General features: G+C 40.4%; 2 protein-coding genes across 4 annotated transcripts; one reads left to right on the top strand and one right to left on the bottom strand.

The window, feature by feature from the left end:
* On the bottom strand, positions 1 to 22,335 carry c1qtnf12 (C1q and TNF related 12). Of its 2 annotated transcripts, none has more exons than XM_044038735.1 (8): positions 22,283 to 22,335; positions 6,708 to 6,812; positions 6,476 to 6,587; positions 6,140 to 6,324; positions 4,484 to 4,592; positions 2,692 to 2,785; positions 925 to 1,003; positions 1 to 844 (listed from the first exon to the last, which is right to left on the bottom strand). In XM_044038735.1, exons 1-8 carry the CDS (start codon positions 22,286 to 22,288, stop codon positions 746 to 748), a joined length of 789 nt encoding a protein of 262 aa, XP_043894670.1. In that variant the 5' UTR covers positions 22,289 to 22,335; the 3' UTR covers positions 1 to 745. The 2 variants fall into 2 exon arrangements, with proteins under 2 accessions (XP_043894670.1, XP_043894669.1); XM_044038734.1 differs by lacking the exon at positions 22,283 to 22,335 and adding an exon at positions 19,262 to 19,570.
* On the top strand, positions 22,301 to 27,034 carry sdf4 (stromal cell derived factor 4). Of its 2 annotated transcripts, XM_044038736.1 has the most exons (7): positions 22,301 to 22,509; positions 23,450 to 23,767; positions 24,100 to 24,236; positions 24,375 to 24,488; positions 24,789 to 24,947; positions 25,284 to 25,459; positions 25,590 to 27,034. In XM_044038736.1, the coding sequence occupies exons 2-7, from the start codon at positions 23,649 to 23,651 to the stop codon at positions 25,764 to 25,766; spliced, it is 882 nt and encodes a 293-aa protein (XP_043894671.1). In that variant the 5' UTR covers positions 22,301 to 22,509; positions 23,450 to 23,648; the 3' UTR covers positions 25,767 to 27,034. The 2 variants fall into 2 exon arrangements, with proteins under 2 accessions (XP_043894671.1, XP_043894672.1); XM_044038737.1 differs by lacking the exon at positions 22,301 to 22,509 and having other exon boundaries at positions 23,453 to 23,762; positions 24,096 to 24,236.
* Positions 27,035 to 27,339: the final 305 nt, after the last annotated feature.

The following is a 27,339-nucleotide window of genomic DNA, read 5'->3' as shown; positions in this document are numbered from 1 at the left end:
ATATATACGAATGTCAGTGGAGATGCAGTTATAGATTACAGTTAGAAAAATAGGTTGAGTCTCTTCTACAAGCAACATTACCACTGTAACCATTGCACGACACACAATACTATACTGTAGACACGTTTATTCACTGTAGTGTGAGTACGCCTTACACGTTCAACTCTGCTAGCAGCTCTGTGCGGCTGTACTTTGACCGTAATGTTGGTGGAGCATATTTCCATCGTCCAGTGTACTCACAGAGTCTATGTACCATATAATTTAAATGTAAGATTTAATAAAAACAATAACTACAAACCATGACTGTGTATACAAGAGATCATGGAGACAGAAAACCATGTCACTGAACACTCTTTCATGTTCCCCAGTTCTTACAACAGCTATACAGAGAACATAAAAAAATAATTGATATTTACTCAAGGCTACAGCCACGACGCTCAGTGACCACAAATCATGGGAAATATACAGTAAAACACATATTCAACTGTGTTTCATACAGGTTATTTTATTGGTGAAGCCACAGGCAACCAGGTTCCTCAGGGGAAGTCGTGGTGCACTGTAGAAAACGTTAGTTTTTCACATTGTCCTTCACCATCTGACAAGCTGTCAAGTCAATGTCAGCCTTCCTTCCTTCAAATCCCCCCTGTGGTTTGGTTCTGTGTGATGGTGCTTACAAGCAGTCCGTGTGAAATGGAAAAGCAAAACGGCAGCAGTGAACTGTTTGAAGCCTCGCTCTCGTGAGGGGCTATACGCCAAGCAGCATGCCCATGAAATCTGAACCGTTCTGTATTGTTACGGAAGCACCGGCGGCGTTATCCACAAATATGGAGGTGTACTGCCCAGCCTGCGGAGAGAAATATGCAAAACTGAAGCACAGATTTTTACTCCGATCCAGGTATTTGAGTCCCTCAGTGTGTTGCTCACCTGCAGCTCCAGCAGCCCGTGCACGCTGACCGTGAATATCTTACTGTTACTCTCTAATCCAACAATCATCTCCAGTGACCTGAAATCATAAAAAAAGAAAGATATTTCTCCATAAATATAGTAGTTTTTTCACCATTTGTGTGAATTTGTTTTGGGGGTTTTTCGTTTTAGAAATCTCTCCAAATGAGCCAAAAACAGATACTTCATCATTATTGGAAAAACATCAATTTGCTCAGGTGAGAAAATTCATGAGTCTATGCAGATAGTCTTTGACTGTGCTATTTAATTACATTCACTAACATTGCAGACGGTGGGCAGTTAAGGTGAAACTTAAGGGTCCCTTACTTTACCAAATAAAAATAAGGTTCTACTAATTACATGCTTTACATTTTAGTCCACTGCGCATTCACATCAGTTACACATACTTTTCTTGTAAGTTTCCCTTAAGTTTCACCTTAAATGCAGAACATGAAGCTGTGACTTGGTACCTGGTATAAAGTGATCACAAGAGTTGTCTGTCTCCATCTTCTGATAAAACTGTTTGGACATTCTGGCACACAACAGCTATCCATCATCTATCCACTGACACATTGCCTGGTATTATATGCTGTCGGACATATACTGCTGCTTCCTGCCAAAATGGCATTGTTTTTTGCTTTGATGAAGGGATTCTGTGATATCAGCTATAGAGATTTACTGGTAGGTGGATTTTGATTTATTGTTTTCCAAACTATGGACAGGACCACTTTTCAGTATATGATTTATGCTAAATTACTGGCAGCAGCTCCATACTAAGTGTACATATTATGTGTAAATGGTATCAATTAAGTATGAATCTTTCCTCTACCAAGTCTGTGCCCTCAGAGGCTCAGTAAATGGTTGTAACATCACCGCAGCCTTTAACCGCACAGGGAGACCACTGGCTCCTGTTAAGTGGAAAAGCTAAATTTTTACGGCAAATCAGTCATGTTTGTCTTTGGTGGAACTGCCATCACAATGAGCCTCGTTTCACATTCTCCGAATTTTCATGTGTCAGAGAGGGAGACTGGCTGAGGCTATGATTAAACAAAAAGAAAAGGCATTCTTGGCTAGGTAACCTATCAAAATAATATTATTTATATGTTCTCCTTATTGTACCATACTAGAAGAGGCTGTGAAGCACTACACAGTCTGGGGGAGACATTAGGGAGCAATTCATTTCAGCAATTTTCACTGACTTTATGAAAACAGAAATTTTGAAATGTTGGAAAGAACGCAGAACTGTTCCCAAATGGATCTTTTTTTTTAGTTGGTTTTTTTTTCACCATATTGACCCATTTTATCAGATATTTCATTATCTGCAGCCTAAATAAATGCCTTTCACCTCTGTGCTACTGAATATTACAAGCTAAGTAAAATGTCAAAGGTGAGTCTATAAAGATTAGGTTGGCGACAGGGATGAGGACTCTAAATGAGAGGACATTTCCTGCTTTCCTTTTATACAGGAAATGCCAATCTGGCTCCATACAAACTGTAACAGACAGCACCTTTGACAGCTCATAAATTCTGGTGAAAATTAAGGCAGAATTAGACACCGGTATAATATCACTGTTACATAGGAAAGGTCAACAACTGTCTAAACAAGAATGCAATAAAGGTGCGGTTGCTGTAATCACATTAGTTACTTTACTGGTGATAGGTGACCAACATGCAAGATACAACGTGGCAACCAAGGTGTCAGGTGTATAGTTAATGTGGATTCAGGGAAATATGATACTGAATACCTACGTGTATCTGTGGCAGAGAGATTCAATGCAGATCAACACCCGCACATTGTCTCTGGCTTTCAGCTGACTCTTGTTCTTCTTCACTTCATTGTGGTCTGATGACAATCACAAAAACAAAAACAATGCAACATTATTACCATCCTACACTCACAATTCTTAACACTTTTATGTCATTTTGATCGGGATTGTTGCGGTGATTGTCAATCCGTTCTGTTTTGTTTTAACCTATACAGCTAAAATAAGTTAAGTTAAGGTAAATCAGTCAGTTACCACTCACTCTGAAAACCAGTCACCAGGATCATAATGCCACTACACGTTCCAGCAAACCACAGACGCATGTGAGCTCACGTTTCTTAACCAAAATTGTGTTACTTATTTACACGTCTACAGACGTGCAAATCAGTGTGATGGTGTTTTAATTACTTGTGGCGCGTTTGAAGAAACAAGTATGATGATAACAATTTCCTGAGTAAGTAACCTGTGAGTAACCTGTGGTTTAGGGGTAGGGTTAGGGATTTGTTGTTGATAAATTGGTTCCTCTCTGGTCGGGATAGAAGTACTAGTAAACATCACTGCCGCTATCTAATGATGACAAAGTTGCCAGTGTCGGGCAGTTATGTTTGACGGCTCCCTATTGGTTATTCTCCAGCCATCAAATTAGTTTGGGCTCACAATTTAGCAAAGACACCAGTGATTTGTATTTTAGGTTGAAAAGGAGCAAATAATCAGTAAAACACTAGGAACATCCCATGAAAAACTGGTCCAACTGGTCAACAAAACCATTTAACGGGGGTTTTCGCTGGTGGGAGTATGTGTAAATGACTGCAAAGTGAAAACATAGGTGGACGTGCTAAGTTCGACATGCTGTTAGCATAGACGTTAGCATAGCCGTTAGCATTCATCTTTGCAGCCAATCCTTACTTTTTAAAACAACTTTTTTTCCTCCCTGACTTGTTCTGTTTGACAACTTTAAACATCTCTGGCGTGCCCAATAAAGTGGTGTGAAAAAGGCTTTACAAATATCACACAAATACAGTGTGAGACAGCAGTGTTTGGTGTGTTTGCTGCTGCTAACAGAACTCCATCAGCTCCAATTCTGATAGCAACGCCTCTTCTTTTGGTTTGTTGTGTAGCTACAGTCTTGGGACGCGGTTGGCATCACATTTAAGAACTTCTAATTCATGCAATAAGTAATACCAGAGACAATGTTATCAAGCAGCAGCCACAGAGGTCAGTCCAAATAAAGGGTATGTGACAAAGTTTAATGTAAATGATCCCTGAACTCCGCTGGTGAGATAACAGCTCTCCACCACACACCTCTGTGCTCAGGCATCCTCAACAACAAATTATAGCAAGTACCAGTAAGAATAGTTTATTGGAATCAATAAACAGCACCGGTGTCAGTCAAATCCTAACGATTCCCATTCAAAGTTTTAGGTTCACAAATACCTCTCCATAAAAAACACCCCATATTGCAAGTTTGCAGTAAAAACAAAAAGGAATTTCCTTATTACACCACAACAATCTGCAACAAATGCTCTGACATTTGGCTCTACAACTGGCCTCGGGTTGTGGTCTGGTGCTTGGCGGACATCTCTCTGACATTATTGCAATGTTACAAGCTATCTCCAACCCCTCCCCCATTTGCATTAGCCAAAACGTCACACTCAAACATTTCATTAACATTTCCCATGGTTTGCAGAAAAGTAAAACAGCAAAGAGTACTGTGACTACAGTTGTGTTGCAGCTCTAATGGCCTCATTACACTTTAATGGAACATTAATGCAATTTACCAATGTGGACATTAGCAGAGAACTGGTAGATTCCTGTGACAGGAGCTGTGAATCTCCCAGTAGACTGGTCCATTCCTGACCCTCTAAGGAAGGCTCCTTTAGCAGGCGGCTGAAAAGAAAAATGAAAGAAATCTGAATAAATGTTTAGAATTCCGTGCAACAATGCATTCATTTTCCATTACAGGCAACCTTTGGGAACTTAAAGTCATCAGGATCTGGCTCTATGCTTTCCGGATCATGATTTGTATGTGTGGGGGGGTCTCTTCACCATGTTGACTGGCATTTAGAGTAACCAATAGCGCTACTGCGGCTATATAACACAGCATGACAACATTGTCAAACATGAACAGCCGACTCTGTTACGTTGAACTACCAAAAACCATTCTGAGAGTGATGTTTCTCAGGAAAAACGTGATGAGGAGGAACTTTTAAGAAACACAGGCTCATCCCCACAACGGAGTGGATGCATATGAATGTTGGGTTTAGGTGGCACAGTGACTCATTGGATAGAAATCAAGAACAAGATGAGTTATTATCTTGTATCATTATCATCATACATAAATATGCGGAAGCCGCTAGCGTTCAGACATCCGTGCCATAAAGATTTGAATCAACCGCGGAACACTATGAGGTAATCAATGCAGGGGCACTGATTACCTCATAGTGTTCTCAAGAGTATTTCAGTAGGACACCTTCTCTAAAGACACCTTATGTTTTTGATGTTAACTTTTAAGAGTAAATTAAAATCCTGACAAAAGTTATATTTAAAGACACAAACTTAGATTTCTAAGGTGGTCCATAGTGGAGGGGGTTAATATAGGCGGGGAGAATAAGGTGTAATGCAATTTAGAAGTAGAAGCAGTTCACCAACTCCCCCATAGAACACACACACAGACACACACACACGTACACACATATATATGTGCATATATAATAATATATAAAATATTATATATATATATATACATATATATATATATTATGCAGATGTGTGGATTCACTTTGCCGGCCCCACTTTCTGATACGTGCCAAGGCCAAGGTTGCAGAGGGCCTAATTTTTAAATGTCTGCCTCCTTGTTTCCTCCTTCTTATTACCCCTGACTCTGCTGAAATATATTCAAATTTAACTTCATAGTAACACTTCTTTACAACATAGTGCTTAGTCAACATGTTTAATAGTCCAGCAAAAAGCCTAATACTCCCCCTCCAGCCCTGTCAGCCCATCCCAACAGGGCATAGTTCTTCCACTACAGCATGCCGTTTCAAACAGTGTCTATTTCTGTCCTCTCCACACTTTATTCCAAGTCTGAGACAGAGTGCCTTTTGTATGCCGCCCAGAGAGTGATGTGTAGAAGTGAAGAAAAAGAAAAAAAATATATATTTTTTGACCAAAGAGCTAGTCTGAGTCTTGGAGTGGCACTGCACACGTTGCCAGTGCCAGTTAACAGTGACGGGATGATCGTCTCATAATCTGCCCACATGCAAACTGAGCAATGGTTACCAAACATTTGCTCTTTCACACACAGTTAGTACAGAGAAGCAAATGGGTCAGAAACAAACAGACGAAGATGAGCCAAAACTTTACTTTTTCAGCTACGAGCAGGGAGCATAGCAGAACCAGTTCATAAACATTTACTTGGTTTCAAACAAACATACTGTCTGAAAGTTCTGGAGCTCCACCAGAGTCTTCTTATCCACCACCACAGGCCCCTTGAGTTTGCAGTGGAAAGCCTCCTCTATTCGCCTGTAGGAGGTCATCCCCTCCAGGGTGAGCAGAGCTGTTGGTAGCTGGCTGGGACTGGCTTGTCTCTCCAGTGCTGCTGTTCTCCGCTCTGTAGCTTCTGAAAGAAACAAACCCAGGTTGTTACTGTGCAGATGGATGCTTTTTGGTCTCAAAATAAGCTCCAATAATGTGATAAAATACGCAACAAAAATAACATTACAATGTGGGTGTAAAGGTGTGCATAGTCTTTCTTTTTCCTTTTTTTTAACCTTTGATCATCTCTTTGAACTCCTGTAGAAGAACGTCCTGAGTCACTTCAGCCCCAGGAGAGCCAGGAGGTCCCTGTGGGCCAGGAGGACCTGGAGGACCAGGTGGGCCCGGCTAGTGGACAAGAGACACACAGGACATCGTCATGCATCAATTTGGATGGAAAGGTAATTTAATTTCAAAGGTACCAATCATAGTATATATATATGTACTGTATATATATAATAGATATACCAGGGGACGCTTGCGTTTGCGACACTTTCCAGGGAAGTTGCCGACAGGTCTTTTGACAAAGTCCATCCATGATCCCAGCGGGTCGACTCGCTGGTTGTCAGAAACCTGCATCACAAAAACACAGTTTAATTAATTACCAAGCCAGCATCAATACCAAATACTATCAATCAATACTATCAGTGTACAAATATGAACAGATGTAATATTTCTCTCAGTCACATGATCATATTCTCAATCAGTAGTTACATCAAACCCATTAAAAGTGTTTTCTTACTTGTTTAATCATACATTTCATGTCCACATTTTCCCTTTGGTGTGTAACTTTAAATATATACATGTGTTTTTTTAATGCTTTTTTCCATTAGCGATAGTAACTGGTACATGGTGCTTTTTTAGCACCTGCTCTGGCAAGGTTCCACACGAGCTGAGCTGATACTAAAATGTGACGTCGACAGACTGCCGGCCACTGATTGGTCAGAGACTGTTGTCACTGGAAGAGTCATGAGCACGACGTCCTACACGGGAATCACACCAAACAATGCCAAACTGTAGATAAAAAAATAAAAAAATCGCCAACATTTAGCAAGGAAATGTCTAAAATCTCAATATTTAAGAGGAGACTGGTGTATTTAGCGACAGCGCCGATGATTGCAACCAGTTCAGCCGCATTTTAGTTCAGTCACTGTGTCAGATGGTCACGCAGGAAGTACTAAACTAACTTTTAATGAACTGATTCTCATGATTGTCACACTAAAAACATCCGCTTTGCTCGTTATCAATTTGTCATGTTTGTGTCGCATATAAAACGATGTCACGGCTGCTATGACGACTCCGCTGTGCAGAGTCGAGCCGTGCCGTGCTACAACTGTATGGTGGAAAAGCGTCAACAGAGAGCTCACCTGTACAGAGGGAGATAAATACCAATGAGGAACTGAGCAACCTTTTAGCCCCCTCTCGTTCCAGCTCTGTCCTCATACATTAGTTTATTTATATATAAGTAAGTGTGACGATAGAGGAGCAGGAAAGACACTACATATTATATGGTGGGTCAAAGTGCATGGCAGGCCGGATGCAGCCTGTAGGCCTTGATTTGGACACAAGACACATGAGTTGGACATGAATTAAATAGTGCCAGAGCCCAAGGAAGGACAAACAGGGAAACCTCTTTATTTTTACTATACTTCTCTACTTTTACTGCAGAGCAAATTGCTTCCCGCCCCCATTTTTTTCACCATTCTGCTTGAAAGGCTTTACTTCATCCTTCTTTTCTTTTATCCACAATAATCCACTCAGGTGCCATGTCACTTCTCATTTGCCCGGTATACTTAAAAATCAATGTAAACAAACCATGTCATGGGATTTTTTTTTTTTCTTTTTTCTTCAGCACATGAAAATTTCCATGAGCATGCCGATGAAAAATGAGTGGTGTGATGTCGATTCTGTGGACTGCAGACCTCAATTACTGTAGTTTGTAACAACATGTCAAACTGGTCCAGAACTTTCCCCTCCATCCAAAAACACACTGGTATTTTCTTTTATTAATAATATTAGTCTGAGCAATGTTATGATGGGAATTTTAATAAACAAGATAGCAGAAGTATACACAGTATGTATACAAGAGTGGGTTATGATTTAAGATTGTTTTGTCAAACTGTACTGTACGTACGTTCAATTTCCTTATCTGAGATAACTCATTTATAATAAATGACTGTATAAGAGACTGGGGTCTGTCAGAGAGATAAGAAACAAAACTCAGAGATAGACCCGCAGAAGCAACGTTCGAATGCATCCTGCCACAACTGACATGTATTCATTTTAGTAAAATGTGTGACTGAATGGATTCCGATTACAGTGAGCTCGAATTTTACTTCCCCTCAACGTCAAGTGCCTTCGGTTGAGATAGAAGAGAAGATAAAGATGGGCTATGGAGGTGAGCTGTCTGAAATGGAATTTGTTTACGTTTGGCAGTGGGACATGGATCACTTATCTTGCAAAACCAACATGGCCCTTTGTTCACTGTTAAAGACTTTTCCCCTCTTGTTCCACCATAGCAGAGTCACTCCTTGTTTGTCTTTTCAATATACTGGAATAAAAGACCGTGTTTTTCTTCTCCTGTGTGGAATTTGCAGAAATCTCACTCCGTCTGTGACTTTCTCATCTGTCTGACAGCAGGAAAAATAAACACGTTAACAAGCGCTGCGCCTACTGCATGTTGGATCACTCCTTTGTTTTTGTTGTGATTTTGAGGCTTGGAAACAGATAAAAGGAAGACAAGAAAACTGGTGCACTACTCTGTGCTGTTTCCACAAGACCGAGAGCCTGTTGGATAAACTGCTTTTTTTCCCTCATGTCCCATTTAAATGTTTCATCTTCATTAACACCGTTCAGCTCAACAACTTTGGCAACGTGGGGGCAGCGGAGAGAAGTTGTTAATACGATTTCAACACATTTAAGTTGACATGGTGTCACTGGTTATTTACACATCCAGTTCAATTAGCACTATTTTCATAACATTATCATTTGCTCATGTTTGTCTCCAATTATCCTAATGGAAATGTGTGAATCTTAAATGCTACATTATGTGCATTTAAATGTGATCAATATCTTTATATTATGACAGCTGTTTTATATGTATATGGTGATATTGAAAGTGTTAATATGTTTAATTAAGTATAATATCTACATTATTGGTGCGGCGAGAAGAGGCGGGACCTGATAAGTTTCGATTCCTTCTCACTACTTTTTGAACATGTATAATTTAGATTAATGATTAAGCGAATTTTTTTTTTTTGTCATATATTTTATATACATTCATCATCATCTCATGTGGCCCTGTTGTTCACACAGAGAAGTGTCTGTGCAGCGTCTGCTGTGTTTTACATATTCAAACATTCAAATCACATTCAAATATTCTTGATACTCCTCTGTTCTCCACTAAATGCTGATGCTGTAATACTGCAAATATTCTACATTAAAGCTTTGTTGAAAAAAAGAAGAAACTGACAGCTGAAGAAAGCTCACGCTTGCACAGCTGGCAGAGCGCGGCTTGTTTGAATGAGACACACCTGAGACACGTGGGCAGTGTGAATGCACTCATCAGTTAACATGACGTGTGCCTCAGTAAAAAGCGAGATGTTCTGCAATGCAGATGCAACGCACACATGCCTTTAAGGGAAGGTCGATTTGCTGCAGCAACAGACAGGACAGGAATAACACAAGTTGTGTGACAGTGACGTAAACAGATATGTCGTGTGAAAATGACATGTGATTTTATGTGGGCTTTGTGCCACCTGAGTTCTTATCATTCTTGTAAACTGCATTCCTGTCAACATATTGTAAACCATGTGAACTTAAATACTCACACTAACACACCTATGCACAAAGATGTGCCCATTGAAAGTTGTTCAAATCATTATTTTTAATGCATCATGACAAAAATTTGGCAATTTAAGGGTTGAAAACTTTAAAAATGCATTGTTTGAGGTTTTTGATAGCTTAATTTTTTTATGAGCACATTTCGGTGATCTAGGTGTGTTAACGTGAGCATTTTATAATAAATAAAATTAATCCAGTATATTGAAAATAATTAATTTATTGTGTATTTGTAGACCATAAAACGAAGGTGCATCATGACAAGAATCTGGCAATTTAAGGGTTAATTGCATTAATATTTGATATGTATGTGAAGGACTGACGTTGGTTATTTTATGAACACATTTTGGTGCTCAAGGTGTGTTAACGTATCTTTTTTAAAGGCGCATCTAAGGGTTAACTCAAAATTGATGCATACAGTGTTACACATAGGATACATAGGACAGAATCTAAACACGTTGTTTCTACATGCCAGTTTTTTGTATGGATTAAACAAACCAGATATGACATGTTAACTACTGAGTTTTTTTCCAGGTGTTGGCAGGTACATGGTGTACATTTTTTGACTAGATGAAATTTATTCTACAAACACACTCGAATAACTCTAAAAAAAAGAAGCATATCTTTAGTGTCAGTTTTGAGCTATAAGTTCATATGCTTGAAAAAAAGAAAAAGGAAAGAAAAACCTCTCCAGTAGATGAAAGAGGTTTGTGTTTTGGGTTTTACTAGAGCTCCAAGCCTGTGGCATTTTGAATTTGAATTATTTCCACTGGGAATAAAAGCAACTGAATCAGCTGCTCTGACAGCTTACGATGATTTAGAGGAGATTGATTTTGACAGCCAGTGGCAAAAAGTAAAAAAAAAGAACTTAACATTTATCTCTTTGTTTATGTTGAAGATCATTGTCCTAATGTTCCAGAGATATAAAGTGAGCAGTTCAGCCCACACATATGGCTTATAATTATACAGCACTGAGCTCTGCATAATAATAAAAAAAAAATATGGAATTTTCTTGCCAGTATATTCATTGACACTGTGAGCTCGTTATCCTCTTTAACTCACAGCATTGTAATTAAAACCTTGCCCTCAAGGATTTTCTGTGCTCAAGAGAGAAAGGTTATAACCGAGGTAATTATTAACTTAATTTCAGAGCTAAGGAAAATAACAATAACAGCAATTGAAATAATAAGTAAATAATTTTGTCATCAGCTTATAAAATGTTCAGCTCTTACACAGACCGTGTTCTTTGTGCTGTCTGAGAGGAACATACTACACATAGCGACAGCAGGGATGGTTCACACAACATGCCAAAAAGAGATTCATTGTATGCAGGTGAGTCTCCGTCTCCACAGAGAACTTCAAAAGACTCATGCACATGCGGTCATGAAAACCATATTGCCTGATGACACAGATAACCTGTCAGGAGCGTTCAATCGCTCACTCGTTGCTGTCGACTGTGGCGTAAAGTAAACTTTGGATTCCCTTCGCGTAGCTGTGTATCAGCATGTACAAGCCATGGACAAAGTGGGGAGGGAGTGGATCCAGGTATCAGTCTGAGAGAGTTGATGAAGAACACCGGGTCTCTGGCTTTGATCGCTGCTGATGTACGAGTTCCTCACAAGTGGCCTCATCTGTCAGCGGGTGAGCACGTGTTGTTTCAGCGCGCTCTGTGTCGGAGTGTCTGTCAAAGGGTGAGAGACTTGGAAATCTTCGAGCCAGTGTTTATCTTCGTGACAGTGCTCCAATCATGACACATCTGAAGCTTAGACCATACCACCGGTGGACAAGTGGAATCCTTTTCTTCAGTTAAAAGTACCGATATAACATGATTTGTTGACATGAAAATTACTCAAGGGGGAAAAGTATGAAAAAGGGAAATGAACAGCATTGGTTTTTGGCAGAGAGATAATATGAAATATGAAGTTAGATTTAATCTAATAATTCCTTTATCAATAGTCTATACTGTTGCTAACTGTAGACAAACTTTGCTTCCAGGCTGAAAGTGATAGATGGAAGTGTGGATGTTCGAGGTTTTGACTCATAGTCAATGACCATGTGTGCACCCCGGAAACTGGCTGGTTTCTGGGGGGGGGGCACAAGGAAACACTGCGTCTGACACCCCGACTCCCCTGCCCGACGGGCCTTTCAGCTGATGACCAACTCAAACCAGACGTGTCTGAGGGAGCTGAAGCATCGTTCTCTTCCATTTTGGTAGGAATGCGTCGTATTCCCTGCGTCCGGAATTGTACCGCACCCGATGGTGAAGTCAGATACTACAGGACCCTGATGTGCGAGTATACCAGGGTCCGCACAATACGACGTGCGTGGAAGATTTCAAAAATGAACAAAAAGCAAAAATGTAAAGAGTAAAACATAAACCAAAAGAACACGGAGCAGAAGCACAAGGAGCTTACCAGGAACACATGAAACCAGCAACCAGAGCAGAGAAATGTGACGTAAATTACCAACAACAACACAGAGACTAAATCCACTAGGGAGGAAGGGTCAATCAAATAAAAACTAGACATAGTTCACAGGAAGGAAAAACAGGAAACAATGAGCTGAAAACCAGACTAAGACCTAAAGACCTAGAGTAAAGGAAACAGACCAACACAATGTCCAAACAGAACAACAGTTCATCAAAAAGCGTCTGAAAGATCCAGGGTTTGTGACAACACTTAAGAATGTGTCCATCACCTTTTGTTGTGCTTTTTTCCAACTGAAAAATTTGGGTTGTGTTGCTTTGTAAACCATGCACTCCCTGCAGCATAAGTTCTTGGAGATTGTCAGTCGAGTTTACATCACAGGACACCGGAGTGGTTGATTCATTCTGGCCTCCATCAGTAAATTTAAATGTGTTAGTTACTGCAGAAGTAACTAAATAAATAAACTAAATAAATGCTCAATTTGCCATCGCCTTTAGAAGGCCTATATTACTAAAAAGGTCAACTTTTTTAGTTGCTTTTAATGCAATTTGGAGTGCAGGACTTAATTAGTGTTGGTTACCAGTGCTGATTAAACTCATCATTGCCATGGTAAATCACTCTGCATCGGTAGTGACAAAGTAGGCTGCAGCAGCTATTGGGGTTACGGTGAAACCTACAGTACAGTGTAAAAGCCTGGGAAGACTCCATGAAAGGGTTCTGACGTTCCAGAAAGAAATTCAGTATTCCCAGGAAGAATTACAGTTTAAAAATGAAAGCAAACACTGGCAAGGGCAAATGGGGATTACAATTGGTTGGGCTTTTCCCCACTGAAGAGCGGTGAAAGAAGAGAAGAGGCTGAAGACAGACATGGTATTTGCATGATATCTAAATAAAGAATTACTATATTGTACTGACTTTATTTGTGTAATAAAGAGGGAGACAAAAGTTCTGCACTGTAGCCAGATACTAGCTGTCAATCACAATGATATCCACTCATATGTGCCACACTGGATGTGTTAAAGGTGACATAGAATGCTTGTATCACACATATATGTTAGTTATGGAGGTCTACTTACATATATGAACTTGTTTTCATGATTAAAAACCTCCTAATCGCTGCAAACTAGCCGATCAAAATATCTCCTCACTGACGCTCTTGTCAGCCACGCTGTTTCAGACCAAAACCACACCCCTAGAATGTGGACTGTGTTGTGATTGGCCAGCCAATGAGACCTTTCCCACTGTCCTGTGATTGGCCAGGTACCTGGAAGTGACGTAATAGAAAGGCCAGCTCTCAGATACACAGCTCCCCCTCTGGCACGGTGGATGCTCTGCATCTCAGCAGCTACAACGAGAGTAGTTCTTCTTCTTCTGCGGTTGAATGTACGCAACCGGATGTGCCCGGACTAGTGCCCACACCGGGAGGCGCTACGGTGGTGAGAGGAGGGGTGAGGATTTCTGATGACGACATCAAATTAAGGAAGTGCCGATCCGCTTCGCAGAGCCCAGGAAAACAATACAACACTATTTTCTCAGCAGTGGCTGAACTGTTGTTCTGAAACTTTAGGGTTTCATAAACGAGGTAATGACGCAGATGCACACACAAACGCAGCGTTAATTGGAGCTTCCGGTCTGTGTGGGCTTTAAGTAACTATTATAGTTATTCTAATTGATCATCATGTCTTTTAAGCAGTATCTCATGTTGCTTAGCAGACCTGAAACCCTCTGCTTTGTGTAAAGAAAAGCAGAACTATAAAGTAATAGAATCGCTCAAAGTTGTACTAAGCACACTATTTGGGTAATCTGACTTCATTACATAGCACCATATGCGTATTATACCCATGGCACACACTGAAAGTGAATTGGGAATGTTTTATTAACCTACAGCACAGTATGTGTTTGGAGTGGTTGGATCAATTAGTGGATCAGTCGTGATCCATTCCCCAGGAGTGCAGGAGATTTTATTACCCTCCAAAGATTGGCTTGGGTCTGGATGGCTGTTCCTTTTTGTTTAACTTTGACCGTGTTTGTCATGTAGTTTGGTGAAAATTAGGTTGAATTTATTTGAGGCAATAAAATGGGAAAATATTTCCCTGGGGCACCGTGCCACCAAAAACACAAACACAACTGTTAAAACATGTCTCTGGGGCTGCAACCAGACACTGAAACTCTACTCCACTGCTGCCGGCTCCTGAATTCTTCCATACATACAGTTGAACTTATTTTCTTTTGCATGTCATCTGTTTTTCAAACATTGCACGCATAAAACGATAACATGAAACATTTTGCTCTTGATCAAACTGTTGCACAGACAGGTTTAAGGTTGGCCGGGATGACAGAAAGCCTCCTATAATCCCTTGTTTTTATATCCCCATGTACTGCTCCCTGTGCAGTCATCCATGCATGGGTGGACTGGCCCAATGTCGGGCCCATCCCACCCCTGCAGGGAGGCAGGATTCCCCAGGTTGTGTGGGCCAAGGGGATCCTGGTAATCTGCGTGCATCACATCTTCATGCATCCATAACTGTTTTTTCTGCACATTTCTGCAGAAACAAAGTGCACCGAGGTAAAAACACAGTAAGGCGTGCAATGTTGACTCTGTTCTCAGTGTCATTTCTCAATTGGCAAGCAAAGTGTGCAAATCATAATTGCGCTGTCTCGCTATTAGTTCAGGTGGAAAAGTGCAGAAGAAATTAACTTTGATATAATGATATAGTTGTTTTTTAGCGTTAAAACTTATCACATGTGAGAGAAAGCAAAATTCCAATTTGTTTGATATAATTTTGTTTTTCTGCCTGACAGAAATTGCACGAGACGATCTTGAGCTTCAGACAATAAAGCTGATTGCTTTGATGGCTGTGTCACATCTGTTTTGTGAACAAATTATAGCTTTAAAATTGGAGCGAGTGCTCATTTTCACCGTGGTAGGTAAAATGAGCTGTTGAAAAGCACCAGTTCCATCTCAGGTACAGGTTTGCCCCAGGACTTCAGGCACAATAACATTTGAGGAGGGAAAATAATTAGATCCTCCTCATTCACTTCTAATTCCATTAAAAGGGAGTGGTTCACCATTTGTCTGTTTTGATTTCGTTAAATATGAAGATGATCGGCTTAGCATAGCATAGAGACCGGAAAATGGGGGAACAGCCTGAGCTTAATGTGTTTTGTTTGCCACAAAAAGAGCGAAGAAACAACACGTGCAGATATACTGTTAAAACTGTAGTATGTCACTTTTTAAATATGCACAAATGTTTCGTTAGAGTCATACCAATGTCAAAATGGGTCAACGCCACATGATTGACGTGACGTTGCTGTGCTGCACACAGGAAGTGATGTGTGTTATGTCAAGAGAGGCAGAGGCTGCAGACAAGTTGGAATCGGACTGGAAACACAAAAAAAGTGCCCACAAAAATGATAAATGTGATAAATGGTTCTTGCCCCCATCCACCCCTGCACTGCTGCTGTATACACACCAACGCTCCCTCAGCCAGGTCAGATAGCATTGTGTGGCAGATGAAGGACGTAGCGTACAATGACATCATTTCAGATCAAGAAGGCCAATCAATTTAAAAGAATCACCCAAGGTTGCACCCTGTAGCTTTAATTAGTGGCAGATATTGTTGCCAGGCTTTGTTCTTGGATAATCTAATCTGCTGCTTTCTACTGGAGAGAACTGAAACATCTTTTTCAGAAATATACTAATGCTACTGCTTTAATCTGACTGCTGCACTTGGAAGTTGTTTATACTGACCCCTTAATAAGCTTGTTCTCACCATTATTAAATAGCACCAGGATGCAATTTTCACAGAAAAAGCAACAACTTCATTTACAGGGCAAAGGAACTGCATTATTCTTATGTCCAAAAGTACTGAAGAGAACAGAGTTCACCCAAAATCCATTGTGTTTTTCATCAGGGATGATTATTATGACAACACTCTGGTTCGGAGGAAAGGGTATTTTGTCTTGCTACTGCTGCCTCTTTTACAACAGACCAAATAATACTACACCTGGAGCCAGTGTGGATCAAAGTTGTCTGTTGGCGCTTGAACAATTTCAAGACTCGCACAAACATTACAACATTATTATTGTGACTTTACTACCGCTAAGCAAAAGGCCGATCACTTTTATTAGCAGGAGAAATCTGCAAATTGTAAATTTAAAATATATGAAACCACAATTCTGCATTGACTGATTATCCCTGTACAGTTGTTTTTACTTGAGGACCGGTTTATAGTAGTAATCATTCTGAAATTCTAGTTTCAGCAGCACATGAAGGGATTTCTGTAAATCTGGCATCAACCTAACGTAAGACTATGAAACATAAACCAAATGAAACGGTCTGTGAAGTGAAACTCACACAGTGCCGTTTATTTTACTTGCAAATTTCTGTTGTAATGACATAAGGCTGCTGATTATTTAGTCTCTTCTTTGTTCTCTCTCCCTCAGATGACTTCATTAGGCCACGTTTGCAACGTTAAATAAGCGTAACCTTTTTAGGGGTGTGACGTGCTGAAAGCCGAGTTCATTATCATGCAGCACAAAGTGATGGTGGTTCACAGTAGTGCGTGGAAGGTGTGTGCTCCCACAGTGGCCCTCTTTCCTATGGGACTTGCTCTTGTCTCGTGTGTGTGGGTTGATCCAAAAGGTCCCACACACTGCTGCATTAATCATCACTGGGAATGAGAGAGAGGAAACAAAAACCCTCGCCTCGGGCTAAACCCAACCATTACTCAACACGCCAGGCGTGATGTTTGACTTGACTCCCCCAATTACAGCCATCACAGATCCCTTGCTGCTCTCAACTATGACAGATTCCTCTCATCTTAAGAGTGGCGAGCAATAAGTCTTAGAAGCTTGTACCTCTGACATGTTGCTCCAGAATGTACAACATGACGGTTCAGTGAGATTGTTTCAAATGTCTCTCAGTTATCATCTCATTAAAAGAATTCCACTCGCAACACAACTCCATACCTCGCCATTGTGATCACTTTCAAATGGAAAATCTCCCAAGGAATGCAGTGTACGACTGCGAGCTGCCAGCAGCCCACACACAGGATTGGTCAGATAGAAAGCGAATGCCATCATAAGAACTGTTTCAACTGTTTCCACTGGGCACAAGGGGGGAAAAAATGTAAATGTGGAGTGTAAATGTTTGGCTTGTTTGAGAACACAAATTTCTTGCCAGGACAGCTCCAACGGACGCGTTGTTTTCTCTGGGAGCTAACAGAGGTGTAATAGGATAAACTCAGACAACTATACGACTCACGTTTGCTAATTTCCAACAGTTTGTGTTTCATGTTCAAGCGGCACCAACAAAAGGATATAGTGAATACAACCACTTGCACGCATGTCAAGCTTAAATCTCAGGTTCTCGTCAGAGGTGACAATGTTTGGCAAAGACACTATCTGGCATAACACTGTGTCTTAAGAGTGATTATGTCATTACTCTCTGATTGTGGGAGATGAGATGAAAAGAATGTCAGAGAGGGAGGCGCTGGGGGCTAATCCTCACCGAGGTGTTCTCTTTCAGGACCCTTTCTATGGGGCTTTGTGAGGGGTTTATACGGCACGCTGCCCCAGTTTTTGGGGCCGCACCGCCCCTATCGGATGTCCCAGACACAGCGGAGTCAGACTAGGCCTGTGAATGACAGAATCAATAGGCTGGGAACAACATCACCGTAAGTCTTTAAATATCTGTCTACCTAACTTTCCCAGGAGTTACATCACAGCTCTTGGTCTATAAGGGTCTTTAAAGGGGAGGGGGGGGCTGTGTTTGTGAAGACACAACGGGATGAGACAGAGAAGTGAAGTCCCAACGGGGTGCAATCCTCAGCAGGCTTCATAGTTGACACAAGGTCATTCTTCATAGCTTGTGCTTTTACAGGGCAAAGCAAGTCAAATAAACACAGCCAGGTCACAACCACCTACAACGTGTTCTTTAAAAGATACAAAGGAGACCTCACCGCTTGGTTTCGTGGGGGGGGGGTTAGGTGCAGGTTACGGTTCGCAATCCAGAGACTCGCTACTGGTAGAGGCTGAAGTGAGGGCTGATGTAAAAAGGGCAGCAAGAGAGTTACATGAGAATGCCAACATAATGGGTGGGCCGAAAAGCAAAAAAACAAATAGCCTGTTGGAAAACCCTTGCAAATATACAAGACCTGCAATAAACCAATAAATATCAGAGTCCAGGGCCAAGTCCAGCTCCTGAAAATGATGCATCACTGAAATGTTGTGTTGCCTGTGGAATACGTTTCTAATACAAAATAATGTTCATCTGTAAATAAAATGGAGACTTTCATCATTGGTTATTTGGTTTCTACCTATATGGTGTACTATGGTGTACTCTACTATTGATAGATGAAACTTATTTGCATCTTGATTTGCTGTCACGGGCTGGAAAATTGGCAGCAGACACCCACAGTGCTCACGACTTGATGCACTGATCAGCCTTCAGATGTCCACATTCCTGACATACTTATGGAAGTCATCCATTCAGTGTTTCACACATTTTGGTCCATCTCACCGTCTCAGGCTTGACCCTAAAAGGGCACATCTGCCCTGTCCCGACCTTTACCTTCGCCACACTTAATTTTCTGCATATTGCGCTGGACACATCTCACACATCTGCGGGCTGACTTCAAACTTAAATTGACACTCTTGTAGAGCAGCTAGAGAATAAATGCAGACATACCACAAGTCTAAATTATCGACAATATGTTACTTAAACAAACAAGTTAAAGCATTTTAAGTCACTACCTTGATGCCTCCACCAACTTCTTCGCTGTTGGAGAGAGTTGAATTGTACGTCTCCGTGTGTTGCGGGGTGGTCTCCTTTAGCCTCTTCCTCTCTTTCTTGGCATCCACCCCATCCAGTAGGACACACTGAGTCCAAAACACTGCAGCCACCACAGCCAGAGGCCCAGCCCCGCACCACATCTTCACACTCCTTTGATCCGCAACTGAATCCCCGGGAATAAACTGGACCTTATGTGATGGACTAGCTGTGTGATTGGACAGGAGCTGAGGATGCTTACAAGGCTCTCACACACACACACACACACACACTGGAGTCCCAACAGGGGTGAAGGAGACCAGAGCAATGCAGCTTCAGGGACTCCCTGTCCAAGAGACTGTCAGACTGAGTGGTACCACCGTTGCTCCCCTCTTGATGAGCTCTCAGTCAGCACAACGTTGCAGGGGCACTGGTAAAACTCTAGACACAGTGCCAGGAGGCTTACTCAACTATGAAATTTGTCAAGCAGAACGGTCCAAGAGAATGACAGATCGGCACAGATCTGACAGCAAATAAACCCATTAGTGAGATTTTTCACGCTTTCTGCTCTGTTGGGGTGTGAGGTGTAGAGGAGAGGAGGGGGGAGACAAGTGGGCAAAAGAAGAGGCGCAGAGGAGGGGCGTCCAAAGCTGACGGTGGGCTGTGGGAGTTTGAGAGATGGATGGCAATATTCTCCTTCTTCACCCCCCCGTTCTCTCCCTGCTGTCTCTTACAGTGAGCTCTGGATCCAGTCTCCTGCAACCAGTGCCGTTGTTGCGAGAAAAAGCTGAAACTTTCACAAAAGTTGGACAATCATCAGTAGATCAATCTGTCAATTGGAACGGCAACCCCCTGCAGGGATGCAGAGTGAACAAAGGCCTGGAGGAGATGGATGAGGTCCAGTTCAGATCCGTTTTCTTCTTCTTCTTCTTCTTGAAGAACTGACACTTGTTACACAAAACACAGGCACACTTTTACATGCAAGCAGTGTGTTCTCCTGCTTCTGGATGACTCGATTCAGGTGCTGCTCACTGATTGTCCCAACAAATCAACAAGTCCAAGGCCACGTGCTGAGATTTGATGTGTGGCAGGTCTCTTCTCGCCTGCTCCGTTGCTCCCAGTCTCTCTGGTCTCAGTTGCTCCCTTGCTGTCTGACTGAGCTTACAGGAGGGATCACAGTGGAGTTTTATCATCACCCTTTCTCCCTCCCGCTACTCTTTCTCCCCGTCTCCCACTCCCTCTCCCTGTTTCTGTTTCTTCTCTCTAGCTCTCTCTAGCTCTCACTCCCTTCCCTCTTACTATTGGCAGCCTCACAAGCTCTGGCAGACAATTTGAATGTGTGTGTGATATGTATAAAGTTGTGAATCTGTTTGAGAGAGTTTGTCAAGATAGCTCAATATTAACCTACTCTACCAAATCCCCGTGTTTAAATCAAAGCTATGAAATGGAAACAAATCCCTGCACTTTTTTTTAGATAATCTTAAAGCATTATCTTGTGTTATCTACCCCTTGGAAACCAGTCACTCAAAAACTCAAATTTCACATTGCTTACATTGCAAATAATTGTTATTTCTGTCTGTGTATCTCTGCAGTCAGCTCATTAGTCTGAAAACGAATCACCCTAGTAAGGATAACTAGCCATGTTCACTCATGAGGGCAAACCTCTAGACCTCTTACATTTTGAGACTACTGCTTCAAATGTGGAATTACATTTTATTATAGCGCCACCCAGAGGCAGCAGCCTTTAGTACAAACAACTAACCAGCACCTTCCAAACTATTAAAATAATTTAGATTCCAGAAAATCTGTTATATTTGAATGTTCATCACATAACAATTTAAATTTGTACTTCTTTACTTTTAGCTATCAATTTAACAAATGTAACAATAATGTATAGTTTACTTACAGCTACTGATTAGTATTTTACCCATTTAATAGTTGATCTATAAATCTACATAATCGTTTTTTCTGTTACCATTGTTTTTGATTTATATTTTTATTTTTATTTATATTTTTATTTTGATATTTAATTTGTCCGAATTGTGTGAACCGGAAGTTATTGTCTTCTTCGTGTGTTGCACTTGGAAGTTTACCGTTAGCCTTCAAAACCATACTGAGAATCAATCATGGAGCGTTTCATCTTCATAAAAATAATTCTCATTTATTCTGTAAAATTGCACTGACGTAACGTTAACTGTTTGCTATGTTGTTTTATAGCAAACGTTTATTTTACTAACGTTGAACTGAACCCCTTCCCTTCACTGTTTACATTTGAAAAGGTACATGGCCCCAGTCTCTACATCACCGATGTGCAAATGCAACACACGAAAAAGACAATAACTTCCGGTTCACACAAATCGTACAAATTAAATATCAAAATCAAAATCTTTTTTTTTGATCTGAGCAATAAATCGAAAGTACAAAACGTTATTATTTTTTTTAGTATCAGATTCATAAACGAATAAGGATTTTGGAATCTCAACTGAATATGAAAAGAGTGAATGATACGGATTCCTTACATTTGCTTATCCATTTCATACTTTTGTGGCAAGTGTGTACCAACAAGACATGCACGGTGATAACAAGCAACAAAAACAACAACAAAAAGGATTGTGATTAAAAAAATAGTAGTGATGCGGACAAGAAAGATGGCAGAATGGTTTTGTTTGGTATTTTTTAATTATTGTTTTCTATTAACAACTTTATGTTGTGTTGCAGTTTTTGTGGCATTTTGTGTTTAGATATTTTATGAAGGACTTTCAGGACATATCTCCCAAAGTTGCCCACGTCAAATTCAAAATTATTCAGGTTTAACCTCAACAGATCGTCTTGACCATGTGCCTGAATGCATTGAGTTGCTAACACGTGACTGACTGATTAGTTGTCCATGTTAGCGAACAGTTGAGCAGGTGTACCTAATGAAACGACCGCTAATTGTATATTAGTGGGGAAAATATTTTATTCTGAAAGTGCTCAACGGAAGTGACGTGTATCATTGCGCTTACCTTCATGTAACTGATCGGTTGGTGGCTTAAGACTTGCGAGAAGCCTCCCTCCTCTGACAGCTTGAGTAAATAAGCGGTAACTGGACCGTTGGCACGGGGCTTCCAAATCTCTAAAGAGTTTTTTTTAGCCCGAGTCGTCCCACAATTGAGGCGAAGGTGTTATTGGGGAGCCACGCATACAGGAACCGGACCCTGACAGCTCTGACTTACTGGATCCACCAGCGCAGGTCTGTCTAACATGCTATCTGGTCTTCACTCCGCAGCTAGCCAGCCGGTCCTCCAACCAACTTTAACTTTACCGCAGTGTCGCATTCAGTTTCCGAGTTTAACACTTCGTTTTTTTCTTTACCGCTTCTGTTTGACAGTGAACTATTTATGATCAGACGTAAACGTTTAGAGTTCCCTGCCCGTGTTAGCCGTCTAGCTTAAATACGTTGTTAAATGATTGAAATGACGTGGCGAGGCTAATTCGTTAATGACGGATATCCGCCTTCAGTAAACCAGGTTTAATCAAGAGAACCTGGTTAAATACCGTGAGTTAAATATTAAAGTGCCAGTGACTACGACACTTTTTACAAACTGTTTTATTATTATTTACTATTTGTGGAGATGATACACATAATCCGTTTGAATGCAATTTAATGTTGTGAACATTAATGTTAATAGTAAGAGACACATTTATGTGTCTACTTAGAAAAGGTGTATATATATATATATATCTCTTAATTGACCAAAAAGATGTGCTTTCTTTAAGATCTTGCATATCTATGTATTATTCTATGAGCTGGATGGAAATAATTTACACAGACATCATTATTATCATCATCATCATCATCATCATCATTATTATTATTATTATTGATGATACTACCAATAATAATAATAACAACAATAATAATAACAATAATAATAATAATAATAAGAACCAAATGTTTGTTTTCAAGCTACAAGAATCAGAAACATGTTTATTGCCATTTATGCTTGAATTGATAAACGGCCAGCTAGTGTCTCTGGGAAAACTAAGATACGACAACTTTTCAAAATTAAAAGGAAAATGGTTTAGTCATGCATTGGAATTAAAGAAAGTCTCATGGAACAGGAATGCATCAGGCTCTACCAGTCTGCACACCTCACTAACTCCTTGCTTTTAAATGTGTCCTTCCACAGACAATCATGGCTGTCTGGAGGAACCTGTGGTGCATAAATGTCGTCACTACAGCGCTGCTCTTCTGCCTTCTGCTCCTTATCGTTGATGTGCGGGCACGGCCAGCCAACATGTCAGCCATCAAAGAAAAGCCCCCAGTCAGTAAGGATGAGAATGAGATCCTTCCCCCAGACCACCTGAATGGAGTGAAGCTGGAAATGGATGGACACCTCAATAAGGACTTCCATCAGGAAGTTTTCCTGGGAAAAGATATGGAGGAGTTTGATGAGGACTCTGAGCCGAGGAGGAACAGAAAGAAACTTATTGACATTTTCAACACAGTAATCATGCTCACCACACACATGCAGAATGTGCTCATTCTGCACTCACAGTGTCACCACCTGCTAAGTTTGAAGCCTGTCAAGAGACCCATTAGACGGTTATGAGTTTAAAAGACAGACAGATGATATCCTCTTCCATTACTTGACAATTCTTAGTAATCTACATGATTTTATTTCAGCTTCAAGTTTTAAAGCTCAGAGTTTGATGAACAAATAAATCCTTTGAGATTTCTCATCAATCTCTGTCCAGACTGGACAAAAGTCAGATGATGAATCATAATGGTAATTACAGGTAACTAATGGTCAGTAACTGGATATTTTTAACTTTACAGAGTTGATTTCAACCAAGATAGGAGTGTCAGCGCCAAAGAGATGCAGCGATGGATCATGGAGAAGACGGAGGAACACTTTCAAGAAGCCATGAACGAGAACAAGAACAGTTTCCATGCTGTTGACCCAGATAAAGATGGTAAAATAATCTCACCACACAGGTCAACCTTTCATGGTCTGTGAAGGTCATGTTGCATGTAACACTGTGTCCTAAAATAAGACACAAAATTAGGTATTTTCTGCTAACCCAAAACATGAATTCATGCCTCGTCCACAGGTACCGTGACATGGGATGAATACCGAATCAAATTCCTGGCCAGTAAAGGTTTTAATGAAAAAGAAGTTGCGGAGAAAATAAAAAATAATGAAGATTTGAAACTGGATGAGGAAAGTAAGTATTGGCATTGATTTTCCAGACTTACTAAATTTTTATTTCCTGATATAATGCTCTGGAAGAAACTCTCTAACCTGGTGCTTTATTTTTAAAATTTAAGACACTTTATTTAATATGTCCAACTTGTGCCACAAAGCTCTTTATTTCTAAATCAAATCACAGGGCAGGTGGAGTAAAATCAAAACATGCCACTTGTAAACATAGGCAATTAGTCTCTAAATCTGTGAACAGTTATTTATTGTTTATCTGACTGAATTTTAAATGTATATATTTACATATTTTTTTGTATCATTATAGCTCAGGAGGTTCTGGAAAGCCTAAAGGACCGCTGGTTTCAGGCAGACAGCCCTCCAGCAGACCAGGTTCTGAATGAACAGGAGTTCCTGTCTTTCCTCCACCCAGAGCACAGCAGAGGAATGCTCCAATACATGGTCAAGGAGATTGTCAGGGACCTAGGTACGATGTACTCTAAATACCTGAATCCCGAGCTTTGGTGTCCAAAATATTTCCTTTGATGCAGTGCAGATAGTGTTTTCTTTATTGATAGATTTATAGATTGAGTTGAACACTGCTGCCTGTTTTGTCTAAATGACATCGATTGAAAACAAAAATACTGAGCTGAGAAAAGCTACAACATGCCACAGAGGTCGTTTTTCTTTTTCACAGAACACGCAAATATAAAGAAATTAACAAGGTAAAGAAAAACGATTAAATCTTTTTTCTTTACCTGTCACTTTATATAAATATTATACATAGTTACCTTGTGTGTTTTTTATGGTGCGCTCCTTGCAGATCAAGACGGTGATAAGAAACTGACCCTGTCAGAGTTCATCTCTTTACCCGTGGGCACCGTGGAGAACCAGCATGCTCAGGAAATCGATGATGACTGGGTTCGAGAGAGGAAGAAGGAGTTTCAGGAAGTCATAGATTCAGACCGTAATGGCATCATTACCATGGAGGAACTTGAGGTTAGTAATATACATTCTGTATAAAGGAAATAGTTTTGATTTAAAATTATCATTACCTCCTCAAGGAGATGGATGTTTTCACTCGTGTATCTATTTGGGTTTAATTCTTTCTTCTCCCTGTGTCTTCCAGGAGTACATGGACCCCATGAATGAGCACAACGCCTTGAACGAGGCCAAGCAGATGATTGCCGTTGCAGACGAGAATCAAAATCATCATTTGGAGCTGGACGAGATCCTCAAGTACAGCGAGTACTTCACCGGGAGCAAGCTCATGGATTATGCCAGAAATGTTCACGAGGAGTTCTAAAGACACATTCACTTTTTCCCTCCGTTTGCTCAGCAAGGCAGGGCGGCATCCTTCATTTGCTTCAGGGACAACCTAATGATAGGATGTTGTAGTGTGCAATTCTTGTGTTTTTAAAAGCCTTGGTTCAGCTGCCTCTTTCACTGCTGGCTCCTGTTATTACTCTCCTCCTCTCTCAGCTCTGCTCCGTCTGCCATCCATCAGAGTTAACGTCGTCAGCCTTCTGTGTGCCACTGCGTGGACTCTTTGACCTTCAAATTTTGCGGCACAGCATCAACTCGAAATTGGTTTTGTGTTAATATTGTGAAATGTATGTGTATATGGGGAAATTTTGACCCCCCAGTAGCTTTTCAGGTTGGTGTAGTGGTGAGGGAGACTGTGCAGCCAAGTGAACTCTCGTCCTCCAGTGTAAATATTCATTGTCATACTTAGGAACCAATGCAAAAGATATTTATATATAAAATGCTGCTGAAAGTAATTACACATCTAGAGATTCCATTTTTGCTATAGGACACTTACATAAAACTACATGCTGTCACTTTAAAACCCAAAATTAGATGGGGTAGCATAGGTTGTGCACTTTTCACTGGTCTCCATCATCTGTCCATCAGGACGTATTTACAGGGTATTGGTCATGTAAAAGAAATGTTAAAAAAAATGGCTTTAATAATATATAGTGATTCTTTACAGCACAGGCTTAAGTCAACATTTAACTGTCTTTAGATAATGGAAAATAGATTAATATATTATACAGATGTGACTTTCACAGCAGACATTTTGGACTAATTGAGGGGAAAAGCATGTGTCGCCGATAACATTTGTGTCCTCAATGAGAGCTTTTGTTATGTTCACATTAGTTCAGTGTGAGTGGGTGTGTGTTCCTTACTACAAAGTTAAACTGTTAAAATCCTGCCTTGTTTAAATGTGGATGAAGACCAATCTGTTTATTTGGCTCGTGTCATTTAAATCACCCGCATCTTTGTTCTTCGATGCTAGTCTTCATGTTTGGCTTGGCACACACAGGATTAAGGGTTGACTCCTCAGTATACTTAACCATTATAATTCCACATGTCCCATGTTTATACATGCATGCATAAATAATGGAATTGTATTCCTCCGTTTTTGTTGATTTTTCAATAACCTGTGGATCCTACTACAGTCCCACTGTCGTCTGTCCTGTTTGGACTGTAAAATAAGATTTAACAGAATGTTCGCAGATTTATAAAAAATGTACCACAAACATACTGTTAAACAATAAACATTTCTTATGAGAAGTGCCTCATTTGTTTTTATGGAAAGTTAAACTCCTGGTTACAGGATTTTTTTGCAGGTCTTAAAAGTCTTAAAGTAAGGAATTTTTAACTGTCTTCCTTGAAAGTGGAAATTTGTGTAAAAGTTTTGGAAAAAATCTGGAATTTCAAAGCAGAATTTTAGAGTGCACAAATGTACAAAAGCATTTTAAAATGTGTAATATATGAAGAAAAGTAAATAAAACTTACATAAATGCTCTGGTGTGATATCCAATCAAAGGGGAGACCAGTCACGTAAAGCTAGGAAGTAAACATCTCCTTTGTTC

Source organism: Solea senegalensis, linkage group LG11, assembly GCF_019176455.1.
Source record: "Solea senegalensis isolate Sse05_10M linkage group LG11, IFAPA_SoseM_1, whole genome shotgun sequence".
NCBI classification, from domain to species: domain Eukaryota; kingdom Metazoa; phylum Chordata; class Actinopteri; order Pleuronectiformes; family Soleidae; genus Solea; species Solea senegalensis.
This window is presented reverse-complemented; position numbering and strand designations above follow the sequence as displayed.